The sequence below is a fragment of the Sorghum bicolor genome, chromosome 9, assembly GCF_000003195.3.
Source record: "Sorghum bicolor cultivar BTx623 chromosome 9, Sorghum_bicolor_NCBIv3, whole genome shotgun sequence".
NCBI lineage: Eukaryota > Viridiplantae > Streptophyta > Magnoliopsida > Poales > Poaceae > Sorghum > Sorghum bicolor.
This window is the reverse complement of record NC_012878.2, coordinates 50,754,417-50,766,888: the sequence shown is the minus strand read 5'-3', so window position 1 is coordinate 50,766,888 and position 12,472 is coordinate 50,754,417. Positions and strand designations below refer to the sequence as shown.

At 44.5% G+C, this 12,472-nt stretch overlaps 1 protein-coding gene across 1 annotated transcript; it reads right to left on the bottom strand.

Annotated features, from left to right (window-relative positions):
• Nucleotides 1,242–4,946, bottom strand: LOC8058515. Its single transcript, XM_021447822.1, has 4 exons — nucleotides 4,689–4,946; nucleotides 4,285–4,548; nucleotides 3,200–3,898; nucleotides 1,242–2,320 (listed from the first exon to the last, which is right to left on the bottom strand). Exons 1-4 carry the CDS (start codon nucleotides 4,929–4,931, stop codon nucleotides 1,562–1,564), a joined length of 1,965 nt encoding a protein of 654 aa, XP_021303497.1. The 5' UTR covers nucleotides 4,932–4,946; the 3' UTR covers nucleotides 1,242–1,561.

Below are 12,472 nucleotides of genomic sequence, written 5' to 3'. Positions count from 1 at the left end.
GAAGTTGATGTTCTTCATAGTATAAATATCTCATAAGATGTAACCATACTTAATCTTCTATAACTAAATAGGAGATCCCCACTACAGGATTTTCCTGGCTTCTCACGCTGCCACATCACCATGGGCCCAACTACTATAATCTCCATCAGGAAAATCTTCTAGCTCCCTCACGGTATCAAGCAGTTTCACGCGGAGACCACCCATATGAAGCCATCTCCTTCTCATCAATTCCTCTGCTGCTCCACTTGATGGTAACGCTCCACTTCTCCACAAATAAATAAGGCCAGCAATCCGTGTAAAAAAACTCAAGGGTCTCCATTATCCTCATGGATTGAATCCACGCACAAGGCCAGCAACAACCAATTAACGCAAGAAAACAAAGAGTCTTCATGCTCATCATCAGAATAAATCACAACCACCACCACCACTCAGAGATGTGAGCCCGCCGCACAGGGACGTGAAACCATTGCTTGATCCTCATGCTGCTGCCTGACATTGATCTCCACTCCGGCGCACAGGTGTGGCACTGACAGACCAAAATTATCTGCACTCAGAGCTACCAAACTCTCACGCCTGATCGCCACCACCACCACCATGGAGGGACGTGAGCCCACCGCTGCAAGGGATGTGAGTTCGCTGCCCGATGTTGATCTCCACTCCATAGCGGCACTGACAACCAAAACCATCTCCAGTCGAGCCACCAAAATCCTCAAGCTTGGTCCCGTCAACAATTCCATAAAGGTATGGCATGGTTATCTCCATTGTAACGAGTAATTGGATCAACAACTCCTGATTTTTCAGGTAATTGGAACACTATTTTAACAGACTAAGCAGATAAATAATAAATACTTCAACTCACCAGAATACCATATACCAATACAGCAAAGCAGTGCTATTTCACCTTCTCAAACTATAAGTGCTTCCTGAATTAATGTTGAATGACTCCTCGTGCATCAATCACCAAGAATGGCTGAATGGCAATGCATCAATGTCATGTTATTCACATATTTTAAGCTCAGAATGGGAAATGACGCATAAAATTCAAAGGGTGTTGGAGACTACTTCTGAGACACATCTCTTACCCTGGTCAGGTCACTGAAAAAGAGCTAAAGTAATGTGGATCTTAAATGGTGAGTATTTTTAAAATACATTGCCCTAATGTAACATTGTAGAAACTTTCTTATGAATTGAATAGACTTTTTTTTCTCCCTTAACAAAATGATACACAACTCTCTTGTGTGTTTTAGAAAAAGAAATGAACAAACTATATTTAATGAAGCTTTCTAATTTATGCAAACACAAGAGAAACAGGTTCGACCGTTGCAATTTCAATTGGTTTCAATCATCATAAGGCATGATGAAGGCAACACTTTCTCAATTCACTTACAGTTCCGAGGGCACTAGGAACAAGACACATATTAGGCAGAATACACCTCCATACCACCCATACTAGTAACTACCTATTGAAGCACCAGGCACTGATGAGTGATGACTAACGCCCATTAACAAAAAAGGTAATAATTGCTAAGAGCTGCTGGGAATTAACACCATAAGCACCTCCTTATTCTTTATCATCATGGCTGTAATCACTGGCATCACATTCAATCTCATCATCTTCGCTATTTTCCACAACATGCGCAAGGGAACAGGCTTGCACCTTCTTAAAACTGCTTATAAAGTCAGTTGCTTCTGAGATAAGAGCATTTTTAGCAGCCTTCAGACTACCAGCTTTCTGCTCAGAAAGAGCCTTCTCAGAATCAGCAGCTTTAGAGCCTTGAGTGCTTTTGCGAGGCCTTTTTGTATATTCTCTACGTGACAATTGATCAATGTACTTCTCATGTAAGATAACATTCTTTATAGGCTTTAGAACTTCTGGGCTCGGTTCAGATGGCTTAGTTCTTAACCTTGAAATTGGTTTCTTTCGTGCTGAAGAGCTTCCACTGCATTTGCCTAGAGAACCTGAATTCGTATAACTGTCAGGAGTCCCATGAGAATCTTCAAAAGATAAGTTCAATTGTAAGGCACTTGGTGAGCTTTCAAAAACTGAGAAGTGATCAGCCTCTTGAGCTTGGTCAATGACACAATGCTTCTGCAACAAATGCCTCACTGTCTTCTGTGCTGTAAGACCCTTTTGTTTAGCGGTCCTTTGCCTTGCAACTCTAGATTCCAAGAGATTTGGAAGTTTTGGATCAGACAATGTGAAATTTCCTATAGGAGAAAATGTTGTTTTACTTGTTCTGGGACGTGGGGCTATTGGAGTTGGTGTCGTGAGGTCAGCATGAATTCTGTTGAAGCAGTCTTCAGCAGATCTCCCTGGCACCTGAAAAGAGTTGTGGCAAAAATTACTGAGCTAATAAATGACAAAGGTAGAATTCCACACATGGAAAAAGAAATATGCCAAACAAGAATCAGGACCTACCATTAAAATATTCCAGTGAAATACAAAAAAAGAAAAGTCAACTAACACTATGAAACTTCAGGTTATTTTGATTGTGTGATCAAGCCCACTAGTACCCAGGTTTTTAGATTTCTGCAATTAAATCTTTAAAAGTCAATGATAATTTTGTTGATTTGAGCCCCAAGCTATACATCTTGTTTTAGATGTTTTATTATTTGAATCTGTCTAATCATACCCCATACCCTTTTGTCAACAGAACTAGTAAATCTGTGGACTACTAAAACAAAAGAATGAACTGTTATTGAAACCTAATGATGTATGAGGATATTGTTTCCACTAAAGTGATGCATTAGAATCTTTGTATATGCCAGAAGAAAGGAACCAAATTCGTCAGCACAAAGCTGTTAAGTATATCAAGGGCCATCCTATGCAGACTCATGTATATTACAATCTTCCCTAAGGGAAATTATCTTCTCAAACCCTCAAGGTTAGTAACAAACAAGGCCAGTCGATAATTAATGACTTTATTACCTTTCAGCTATGAATCTTCATATAACACCCATATCATAGATATAATTATAAAACTTTGATAGTTGAAAAGCATTGATCAAACAAAATAACATGTGAACAACCATGTGCACTGAGATCCGTTTCTGAAAAGTGCAGAAACATTTTTGGCCACAATACTTCAATATTCTCTTCCTTTTTCATGTAATATATAATAAATATTTCTGTGGTCAGCTATTGCAACTTACAAGAAATGAAAGAACCACTAAAGCAAATGATGTAAAGACTGAATACCATTTTTGAAACTCTCTTCCAGAAATGTGGGGATGGTCGAGCAGTGAAGTAAGCTTTGCGCAATGCCATGTCCTGCTCTTTTGTCCAATCATCAGAGCTACAAAATTTTCCCACTCCTCTTTCAGTCCCACTTGGTTTGCTGATGTTTTCATCAATGTTTGTCAATTCCTCATCACCACTTTTAGGCATCACCACAATAGACGGTTCATTTTCAATCCTTCTGTGGATAGATTTTCTGGGTTCATCACAAGGTGCAATTTCTTGGCGATTTGTAGGCAATGGTTTTGGCTCTTGGCAACTTTGCTTCTTCGATGACAACGCCCTTTTTCTGCCTCTCTTCCTCTTTCCTATCAACACTTTACAATTAGTGGGCATAAACTCTTTCTTCTCACTCTTTTTGTTAGATACATCTTCAATATTTTTCCTGCTGGTGATGCCTCGGGGATCTTGACAAAGTAACTGGGGCTCATTCTGCCTTTTCATTGTTGCCAAAGGCTCCAATCGAGCATTTCTACTATCACTTTTCAGACTCTTTTGATTTTTGTCTTTCAAATGAGCACTTTTACTCTTTTTGTTAGGAGGCGTCTCCGGGTGATTTGGTGGCAACAGCGGCTTGCCCAAACTCTTATCTTCCACATGAAACCGTGGGGATCTGCGGAGAACCATAATTGCTGATTGATCAGCGCTGACCTTATATTCCTACAAGAGAAAGTGCAAATTATACCGCTATTTCTCATAAGCTATAAATCAAGTGTGAACTGAATCAAGCTTTCTAGGCCTTGTTTAGTTCCCAAATTTTTTCAAGATTCCTCGTCACATCGAATCTTGCGGCAAATGCATGAAGCATTAAATATAGATAAAAAAGATAACTAATTACATAGTTCACCTGTAATTTGCAAGATGAATCTTTTGAGCCTAATTAGTCTATAATTAAAGCCGAAGTGCTACAGTAGCGAAATCCAAAATTTTTCGCGAACTAAACAAGGCCTAAGTAACAAACAATTAAACATGATAACATTCAGGAATGAAATACATGGAATTGATAAGGAAAAAAAATATAGAAGTCAAGCAAGAGTAGCTCCTACCTCGTTTACTTCATTGTCTATCACGATTGGATGCTCAGAATCTCTTCTATCGAGCTGCAGCAACTGCCGTACAGCTCTAGGGTGGCAACCTCTCACAGTCTTCTTGAGGGAAGCCTGCTTCTTCAATGTTTGGAGATCCTCTTCCTCCCCCATGTAATTGGTCTGGGAAGGGAGCCTCTGCATTTGAAAACTTTGAGGGGTCGTGTGGTGAGAGCGCAGCCGCCCCTTCCATGGCGTCCCGCCAGCAGCCAGGGTGGAGAGTTCCTGGTTGATAGTAGTGGATCCAGAAATAATTTTAGGAATGAGGGCAATAGCCACCGGCGGAGCCAAGGCCCGGCCACCCTGGGCAGCTGGCCGGGCTCCCACGGTACAGCAGAGGCGGGAGGGGAGAGGGAGGTGCGTACGCAGGGTCGCCGGCCGGTGCGCGGAGGACGGAGGCGAGGGCGCGAGGCGAAGGACGAGAGGCGGGAGGGGGAGCCGCTGACGCCGCCGCCGAGCCTGGGACTGCCCCTCCGTCGCTGAGCGCCCGAGCCTGAGCGCCGCTGACGGCGAGTAGGGGAAGGAGCAGAAGATGGAGCGGCGGCGCTGCGAGAAAGACTATGGGTGCGCGGGTTGGTTCTGACTGAATGGAGTCGTAGATGGCCCATACAATTTCTTTTCCTTTTTCTTTTCCATTTTTTTTTGAGCAATTTCTATTTCTTTTTTCTTTCTAACATCTTTTGACAAATTAGCATATATATAATCAATATCTATATATCTAGACTAACATATTTATCAGCCATTTTGTAAATCCACATCGGTCTCTATTATCCTCTATTCACCCCACGTATTTGTAATTAAATTCCTTACTCCACTAGAAGACTGATTTTAAACCTGGACTCAAATCCACTGGGCTTCCTAAGCTCTTGTCATGGTTTCGTAACGAATCAGACAGATAGCTTAAGAATTGAAGATTTAGAGAGAGAAGCAAAAATGAGAACCAAGAATAAAGATAGATTTCTTTGAGGTTTTAGAGTTTCAGTTCTTCAATATAAGACACAATGACCTCAAACGTTATATACTAGCTTGATTCTTACCATAACACTCTTGACTCACCACCAACTCACACCACTACGCTTAGATGTCAACATTACCCCACCCTTGATCGATGACATTTGCTTTGTTGCCAAATGCGTAACGATACTCATACTTTTGATCCTTTTTGCCCTCTCTTCCGTGGCATTGACATTGACCCTTCCTTTAAAAGTTGGTTGTCCCCAAGCAACAATGGATCGTCTCGGGAGATTGTGAACTTCCTCCCACGGCATCATTATGGATTCATTTGCTCTTTCTCAACTGCTCTCCATTCTCTTCTCTATTTGTTCGATTTAAGATCAAAATTCTAAATATCTACTACATCACAAAACTCTTAAGTAATTAGGAATGCTTAAGCACGCTTAAACTTTAGGTAGTGAGTCATTGCTTGCTTAGCACTTAAAGCCTTTTATAATCTTGCGTTATAGTGTTATCTTGTTAATACTAGTATGACGTTTCGTCTACACTTCATAAAACTTGAGCTCTCCCACTGACAATAGCAATAGCAATACCAATGATAAAGCATTGTTGATTTGAAACCCTAGTAAGAAACTGAATATACAACAACACTAGTAGAAGCTAAAATAACACGATGATGCCAAAATGTACTTCAGATTAAAAATTTGAAGCATTTTTTAAGGTGAGGAGAATCTGATATGGAAACAAGTAAACAGATACGGAGTAAGCAAGATGAGATTTGAGGGGAAAAGAGAGCAGAGAATTATTTATCACACCGCAGCAGCAGACCACCCTACCCTCATGATACGGCACCCTTGCCCCCGGGCTCCGCTCTTTGCCGATCAATCGACGACTGTCGACCGCACAACAGGATGCGGGACGCGGTGACCAAGAGCCGCCCACCGGGTTAGCACTTTGCGGAACCTGCTGGTAGTGTTGTGCCCAGGCGATTGTCAAAGATGCCTATAGCTTGTCGTATTGTTGCTCCTGTTCCGCTTGTGCGAACATAAGGTTAAAATGTGTCCTTGTGGTTCGATTTATGCTGAGTGGTTATCAACGTGATCCATGATCTAGGTTGAGTTTGTGACTAACTCTAGTGTGAGTTGGGCAACAAGTCTCTTGCTTGTAGTGTGCATGTGTGGAGCTCGGAGGCAATGACCGACAACGAGAAGAAGGTCAAATAGATACGTGCTGTGCCGATGGACCTGGAGTGGTGAAAGTCGGACGTGAGGCTTGGACCGAGGGACCAGGAGGCAGAGTGACCAACCATGGCGGCTGACATCTGGGACATCGACGAGTGCAAGTGTACATGGAAGTGACCGTGCTGACCAAGTCAAGACGGCGGATGTGCGAGTCGAGCGAGGCTTAGAAAGACTTGGCGAGCTGGCCGGTCGAAGACGGCGGTGACACGTGTCTAGTGACGGAGGGCGTCTCCATAGAGAGGTGTGCTTTGGTGATTACTCGAAAAACATACTCCCTCCATACTAAAAAAACCCGACGTTTAGATAGAAATTGTGGTAACCAATGCAAGAAGTGATTAATTAGGGGGTAATCTTCTAACTTTGCGCTTATTAATTAGCCCTGCGGTATCCTATAGTCAAGAAACTTTCGTAGCTTGATTGGTTTGTCTTGAGCACTCTAAGACAGATGGGTAGGGTTCGAGTTCCTGTTGCTGTGTTTTTTTCGTCGCCTGACGCCGTGCGCACTCTCTGCGCGAGAGGAAGGGATGCGCGTGCGGCAGCTTTACGCGTGCGCGAGTCCCAGAACACGGCGACCAAGGTTGCGCGATTAACTGCAGTCTGCTAGCGAGCACAAAGGTCACGAGGGCCAGGATAAACTCGTCCGCGCAGGACGCTGCGAGTCCAGAGCGTCAAGCTTTGCGAAATCGTCAAGGGAGTCCAAAACGTCCACTTTTTGAGTATGGAGGGAGTAGGCATTAGTGATGCCTTAGATAATTGTTGGAGCACTCTAAATCTTCTAAACGACCCTTTTTATATATATTTAGTCCCTTTAGGTATTGTAGCGAGAGGACATTTTTCTCTCTTCTCTTAATATAAACTTAGAACTGGTAAAATTACTATTTTTTTAAACTTTAACGGCTTCGTTTAAAACCCTGCCAAATAGAGCCTAAACCGAAACACACCCGGCAGCCCGGCCCTGGTCCTGCCAGCACAGCGCTCTACACAGTCCACATCGTTCCACCATGGCCCCTGTTTGACCCCGCGGACACGCTCGCTCTGGGCCTCTAGCGGCGAGAAAGTGCAGCGCTCAGCTGTAGCACTAGCACGGTACTTACAAACAATAGACCAGTCCAGCGGTCCAGCTCCAGCCTCGTGCGATTGCCTCTGCCTCTCTCCCTTCCGCGATCTCGCTCCCCGGTGACCCCGACCTTGCTCCCCCCCCGCGCCTATGCCTAGGTCCTGGCTCAAATTATGGGGACGAGACGGTGGTGATGGATCGAATTATGGCGGCGACTGACTGGCGATGCATGCATGGCCACCGGAGGCCAGGCCGCGCGTCCGTGGTCAAATACTGTTGCTGCCTGCCCGCATCGTCATCGGTGCTGGGTGGTCGCACCCGGACCGTGACCGCGCGCGCGCCTAAATTTCGCCGGCGGTTTTAACTCCGGTGCGGGTCCTCTCCTCCGGGTAGCCCATGCGCATGAGCTGGTGTCCCGATTGAACTGGCCGGCCTGATCCAGCTGTGTAAAGCTAAGGTTGTGTCGAGTACCAGGACGAGGACGAGCACCCAAGTGATGCTCTCGATAAATAAAAAAACGTACGTGTCAGAACACGGTAGGATCCGGAAATGCGTGTGTTCGCTGTACAGAGATCCCTGTACACAGAAGCAGCAGCAGCAGCAGCAGCAGGGCAGGAAAGAACAGGGACACCAGCCCGGCGCGACAACGACCCATAACTGAACCGCCGGTTCTTCTGCAGAGCGCTCCGCGGGCCGCGGCTGCACTTGAAGTCTATTCGCTCGCAAGAGACCAAACCGGGCGCTAGCTGTGCGGATGGCATGCATTGTCCATCGGCCGCGCGGCGGGCGAAGCATGAGGCGCGGCACACACCTCCGCGGCGTCGGCGTCGCGCTCCCGCCGTTCGCGCATCAGCTACCTACCCGGGAGGCGGGGGAGAGGTTCACGCGGGGGGTATCGGCCAACGAGCAGCAGGCGCAAGACGCACAATACGCAGCGAAGAAGAAGCTTCTCTTGCCTGTGGCTGGCGTGGGGCTCCTCCGCTCTTCCCGCCGTTAAGACGCAGCAGCAATGGCGGCAGTAGTAGTGAGGCCTCGTTTAGATACACCCAAAAACCCAAAATTTTACAAGATTTCCCATCACATCGAATCTTGCGGCAAATGCATGGAACATTAAATATAGATAAAAAAAGATAACTAATTACACAGTTTATCTGTAAATCACGAGACGAATATTTTAAGCCTAGTTGCTCTAGATAATGTTTGTCAAATAAAAACGAAAATGCTACAGTGTCAAAATCCAAAAAGTTTTTGGACGTAAACAAAGCCTAATTTAGTTACGGTACTTACTTGACAGATCTGCTTAATCCATGAGCACAACTGGCTGCCGGGATGGGAATACAATAGCCAGGCAGAGCCAAGATCTTTGTGGTTAAATTTCTTCCATGCGATGCGGGGAATGCCGTTGCTGCAAAGTAATCCCTGCCGTGCTGTACTTGCTCCTTGCTCCCTCTGCCGTGAGGGAGCAGAGGCAGGTGCCGCTGCCGTTCACCGGTCTGCAGTCTGCACGCAGCGGATGGAATGGAATGGAACGGAACGGGGAATGATACCCGAACAACAGAACAGAGAGAGAGATCCCGAGACGTTGTAGTAACGCCCAATTTCGTCGTGGCTTTCCTCACTTGACACAGCAGACGAGCGAGCATGGATGGTCGTCATGGGCTCATGGCCTTAGCAGTGTCTCTGAGAGCGAGACGTACACTTCCTCTAGGCTCTGGCTAGCTATCACGCCAGCTCGGCAGTTCTTGGCGTGGCTGCTCCGTCCAGTGCCAGTCCAACTGAGCCACATCCCTCGCGCAGGAGCTGAAGGGCGACTGAAGCGAATTAAGCGGAGGTGGACAATGGATGAATCAATGATGGCGGACGAGATTAGTCCTCTGATCGATCCATCACAATTACTGCTCATCTTTAGTACACTGTCTGCTTAGATCTAGTAATACCGTGGGGATCTAATCTATCCGTGATTCTGAAAGGAAATAAAAAAGAAGGAATTTATTGAGAGCCATTCCGAGAGACACCGTATCCGGTTACGTATAGGACAACAGATCGTACGTAGACGGGGGGCCATATCTTTCGCGGTCGAAAGGACGGTAGGTACGTCCTCGCCCGCTGATAATGGCAATGCCGGGCGAACGGGACGAGCTACATACCAGCTGTAGATACATACGGAGTAGTACAGGAACACACCACATTCCTTTCCGAATTGGCGAGAAGCTATTAAGCAGGTGTTTTCCATTGGGCAGAAATGCATGGGTGATTTGCTCATTCGAATCCGATCGATCATTTGCCCCTTAATTAATTAATTCACCCTATGATCGTAGAGAGAGCTAGTAATAAGCAGGCTATTGGGAGAAAACTATATAATCAGCCACTTGTGCTCCTACCCACACTCATTGCAAAACACTAAGCACTGCCGAGAGTCGTCGGAATCTTGCCACCGACGCGACCTCCATTTCTCCTGTCGCCTCACTCACTCATCGCTCCAGACATGGAGCTCAATTTGTAGGGCTCTCTCTTTGTGCTGTGTGTGGTAGACATGCATCGGCATGATGCATCATGCACGCTAGAGATGCGTGCTGGAACGACAGCGCTACTCATTCGGCGTCATTTCGCATCACCGCTCTGCACCAAAACTGTCGGCAAACTGGGGAATGCGACGCGCGTCCGGTTCGCCCTTTCTCTCCCCTTCATTTATTTACCACAAAAATATTACATGGTGGATTATGCGGAGGGAGGCTTTGTTTAGTGTGTGAAAAAAAATAGATTTGACTACTACAACATTTTTTTATTTGTACATGAACTAACTAAGTTTAAAAGATTTGTCTCGTAAATTATAAACAAATTATATAATTAACTAATTTTATCTATATTCTATATATACGTTTAAAGATTCAATGTAACGGAAAATCTTTTTTTTTTAAATTAAATAAGGCCAGTCAAGTTTGGGCGAAAACGTATATATGGCCTTGTTTAGTTCCCAAAAAATTTTGCAAAATTTTTCAGATTTCCCGTCACATCGAATCTTTAGACACATGCATGAAGTATTAAATATAGATAAAAATAAAAACTAATTACACAGTTTGGTCGAAATTGACGAGACGAATCTTTTGAGTCTAGTTAGTCTATGATTGGACAATATTTGTCAAATACAAACGAAAAAGCTACAGTGTCGATTTTGCAAAATATTTTAAAACTAAACTAGGCCTATATGTATGCGATCGTTGTACCAAAAGTCGTATAGGAGACAGTGGCGGAGAAGGAACAGCCTGTTCTCCATTTGCGCCGTGGCAGTGGCAGTAGTGGCCACAGTAGCACAGTGCTACAGTACAGTATATCGTATCCGTAGGCACCGCCATGCGTATGCATGTATTGCCCGCATCGCAGGGCTTTGCGCGCATTATTAGCATCGCACGAGAGTATAGGACCAAATAGCCAAATGCTTCTGATGAATTGGCCACTCGTTGCGTTGCGTTGCGTTGCGTTGGTTACTATCTTGTCCATGGGACCGTACCGGTACGCGTATAAATATGCCAACTAACATAACGCCGTACTCTCGGTGTCATCGGTCCCCTTGCACTAATCGCATTCTATACTATACAAAAAGTTACAAGTAGATTGAAGCCAGAAAATGAGAAATCTATACTCGTTTATCTACTAAATATTCTAGCTATTTAATAATATTTTTCTCTTATGATAAAATAAATAAATAGTCATAGCTTTTGAGCCAAGCAAATATCCTCATATCGGAAAATATCAATGGAGATTAGAAAAGCTAAGCAAATATACTCATATCGGAAAATAGCAATGGAGATTATCGCAGGCTGGCAGAGTGACAGTGTACTGAAGCTTTGTTTAGTTCTAAAAAATTTCGTTTTTGGCTACTGTAGCACTTTCGTTTTTATTTGAGAAACATTGTCCAAACAAAAAAGTTACTAGACTCAAAAGATTAATCTCACACATTACAGGTAAACTATATAATTAGTTTTTATTTTTATTTATATTAAATGTTCCATACATGCGATTAAAGATTCGATGTGACAGGGAATCTTAAAAATCTTTGGGAACCAAACAAGGCCTGAATAGTGTAGGGTAAACACTAGCACGCAGTCACTTCTACGAAAAGAGGTGAAGCCTCTTGGTGTCGACGTGTCGTGCCGTCGCGCAATGAAAACTTTTTGGCAAATCCACCACGCCTTTTGCCATTTTGCCCAGCTGAAGCCAAAAGTCAGAACAGTAGGCAGTTTAGAGAGTCCAGAGATGCCCTGCAAATCGCTCGCGCTTGGACCTTGGACCAGAGAAAGGTCGTCGTCGTCGATGCTCGGAGCCGAAGAGGCCCTTACATCCGTCCGATCTGCCCATGGACGGTCCAGATCAAGTTGGAGAAATCGATGCGGACAACAACATCACCAACCGGCCTTGATTAGTTCTCAAAAAATTTTGCAAAATTTTTCAGATTCCCCGTCACATCAAATCTTTAGACGCATGCATGAAGTATTAAATATAGATGAAAATAAAAACTAATTGCACAGTTTGGTCGGAATTGACGAGACAAATCTTTTGAGTCTAGTTAGTACATAATTGGATAATATTTGTCAAATACAAACGAAAGTGATACTATTTCTATTTTGCAAAAAATTTTGAAACTAAACAATGCCCTATACTACTATACCCGACGTCCCTACTATACTACAGTTGCAGCCAGTTAATTCGAGCTTTTAATCATCTCAGATCCTCGGTTCTGACTTCTGAGCATGGCTTAATTACTCCAGGCTAGTTTAACCAAAGATCCGCCTGTCAGACGGGCCCACACGCACAGAAACAGACAACCTTCCGCTGCCCAGCTCAACTCCCCCGGGCCCACATGAAAGGCCTCGGCGTCCTGTATCATCTCGTGCTCTCG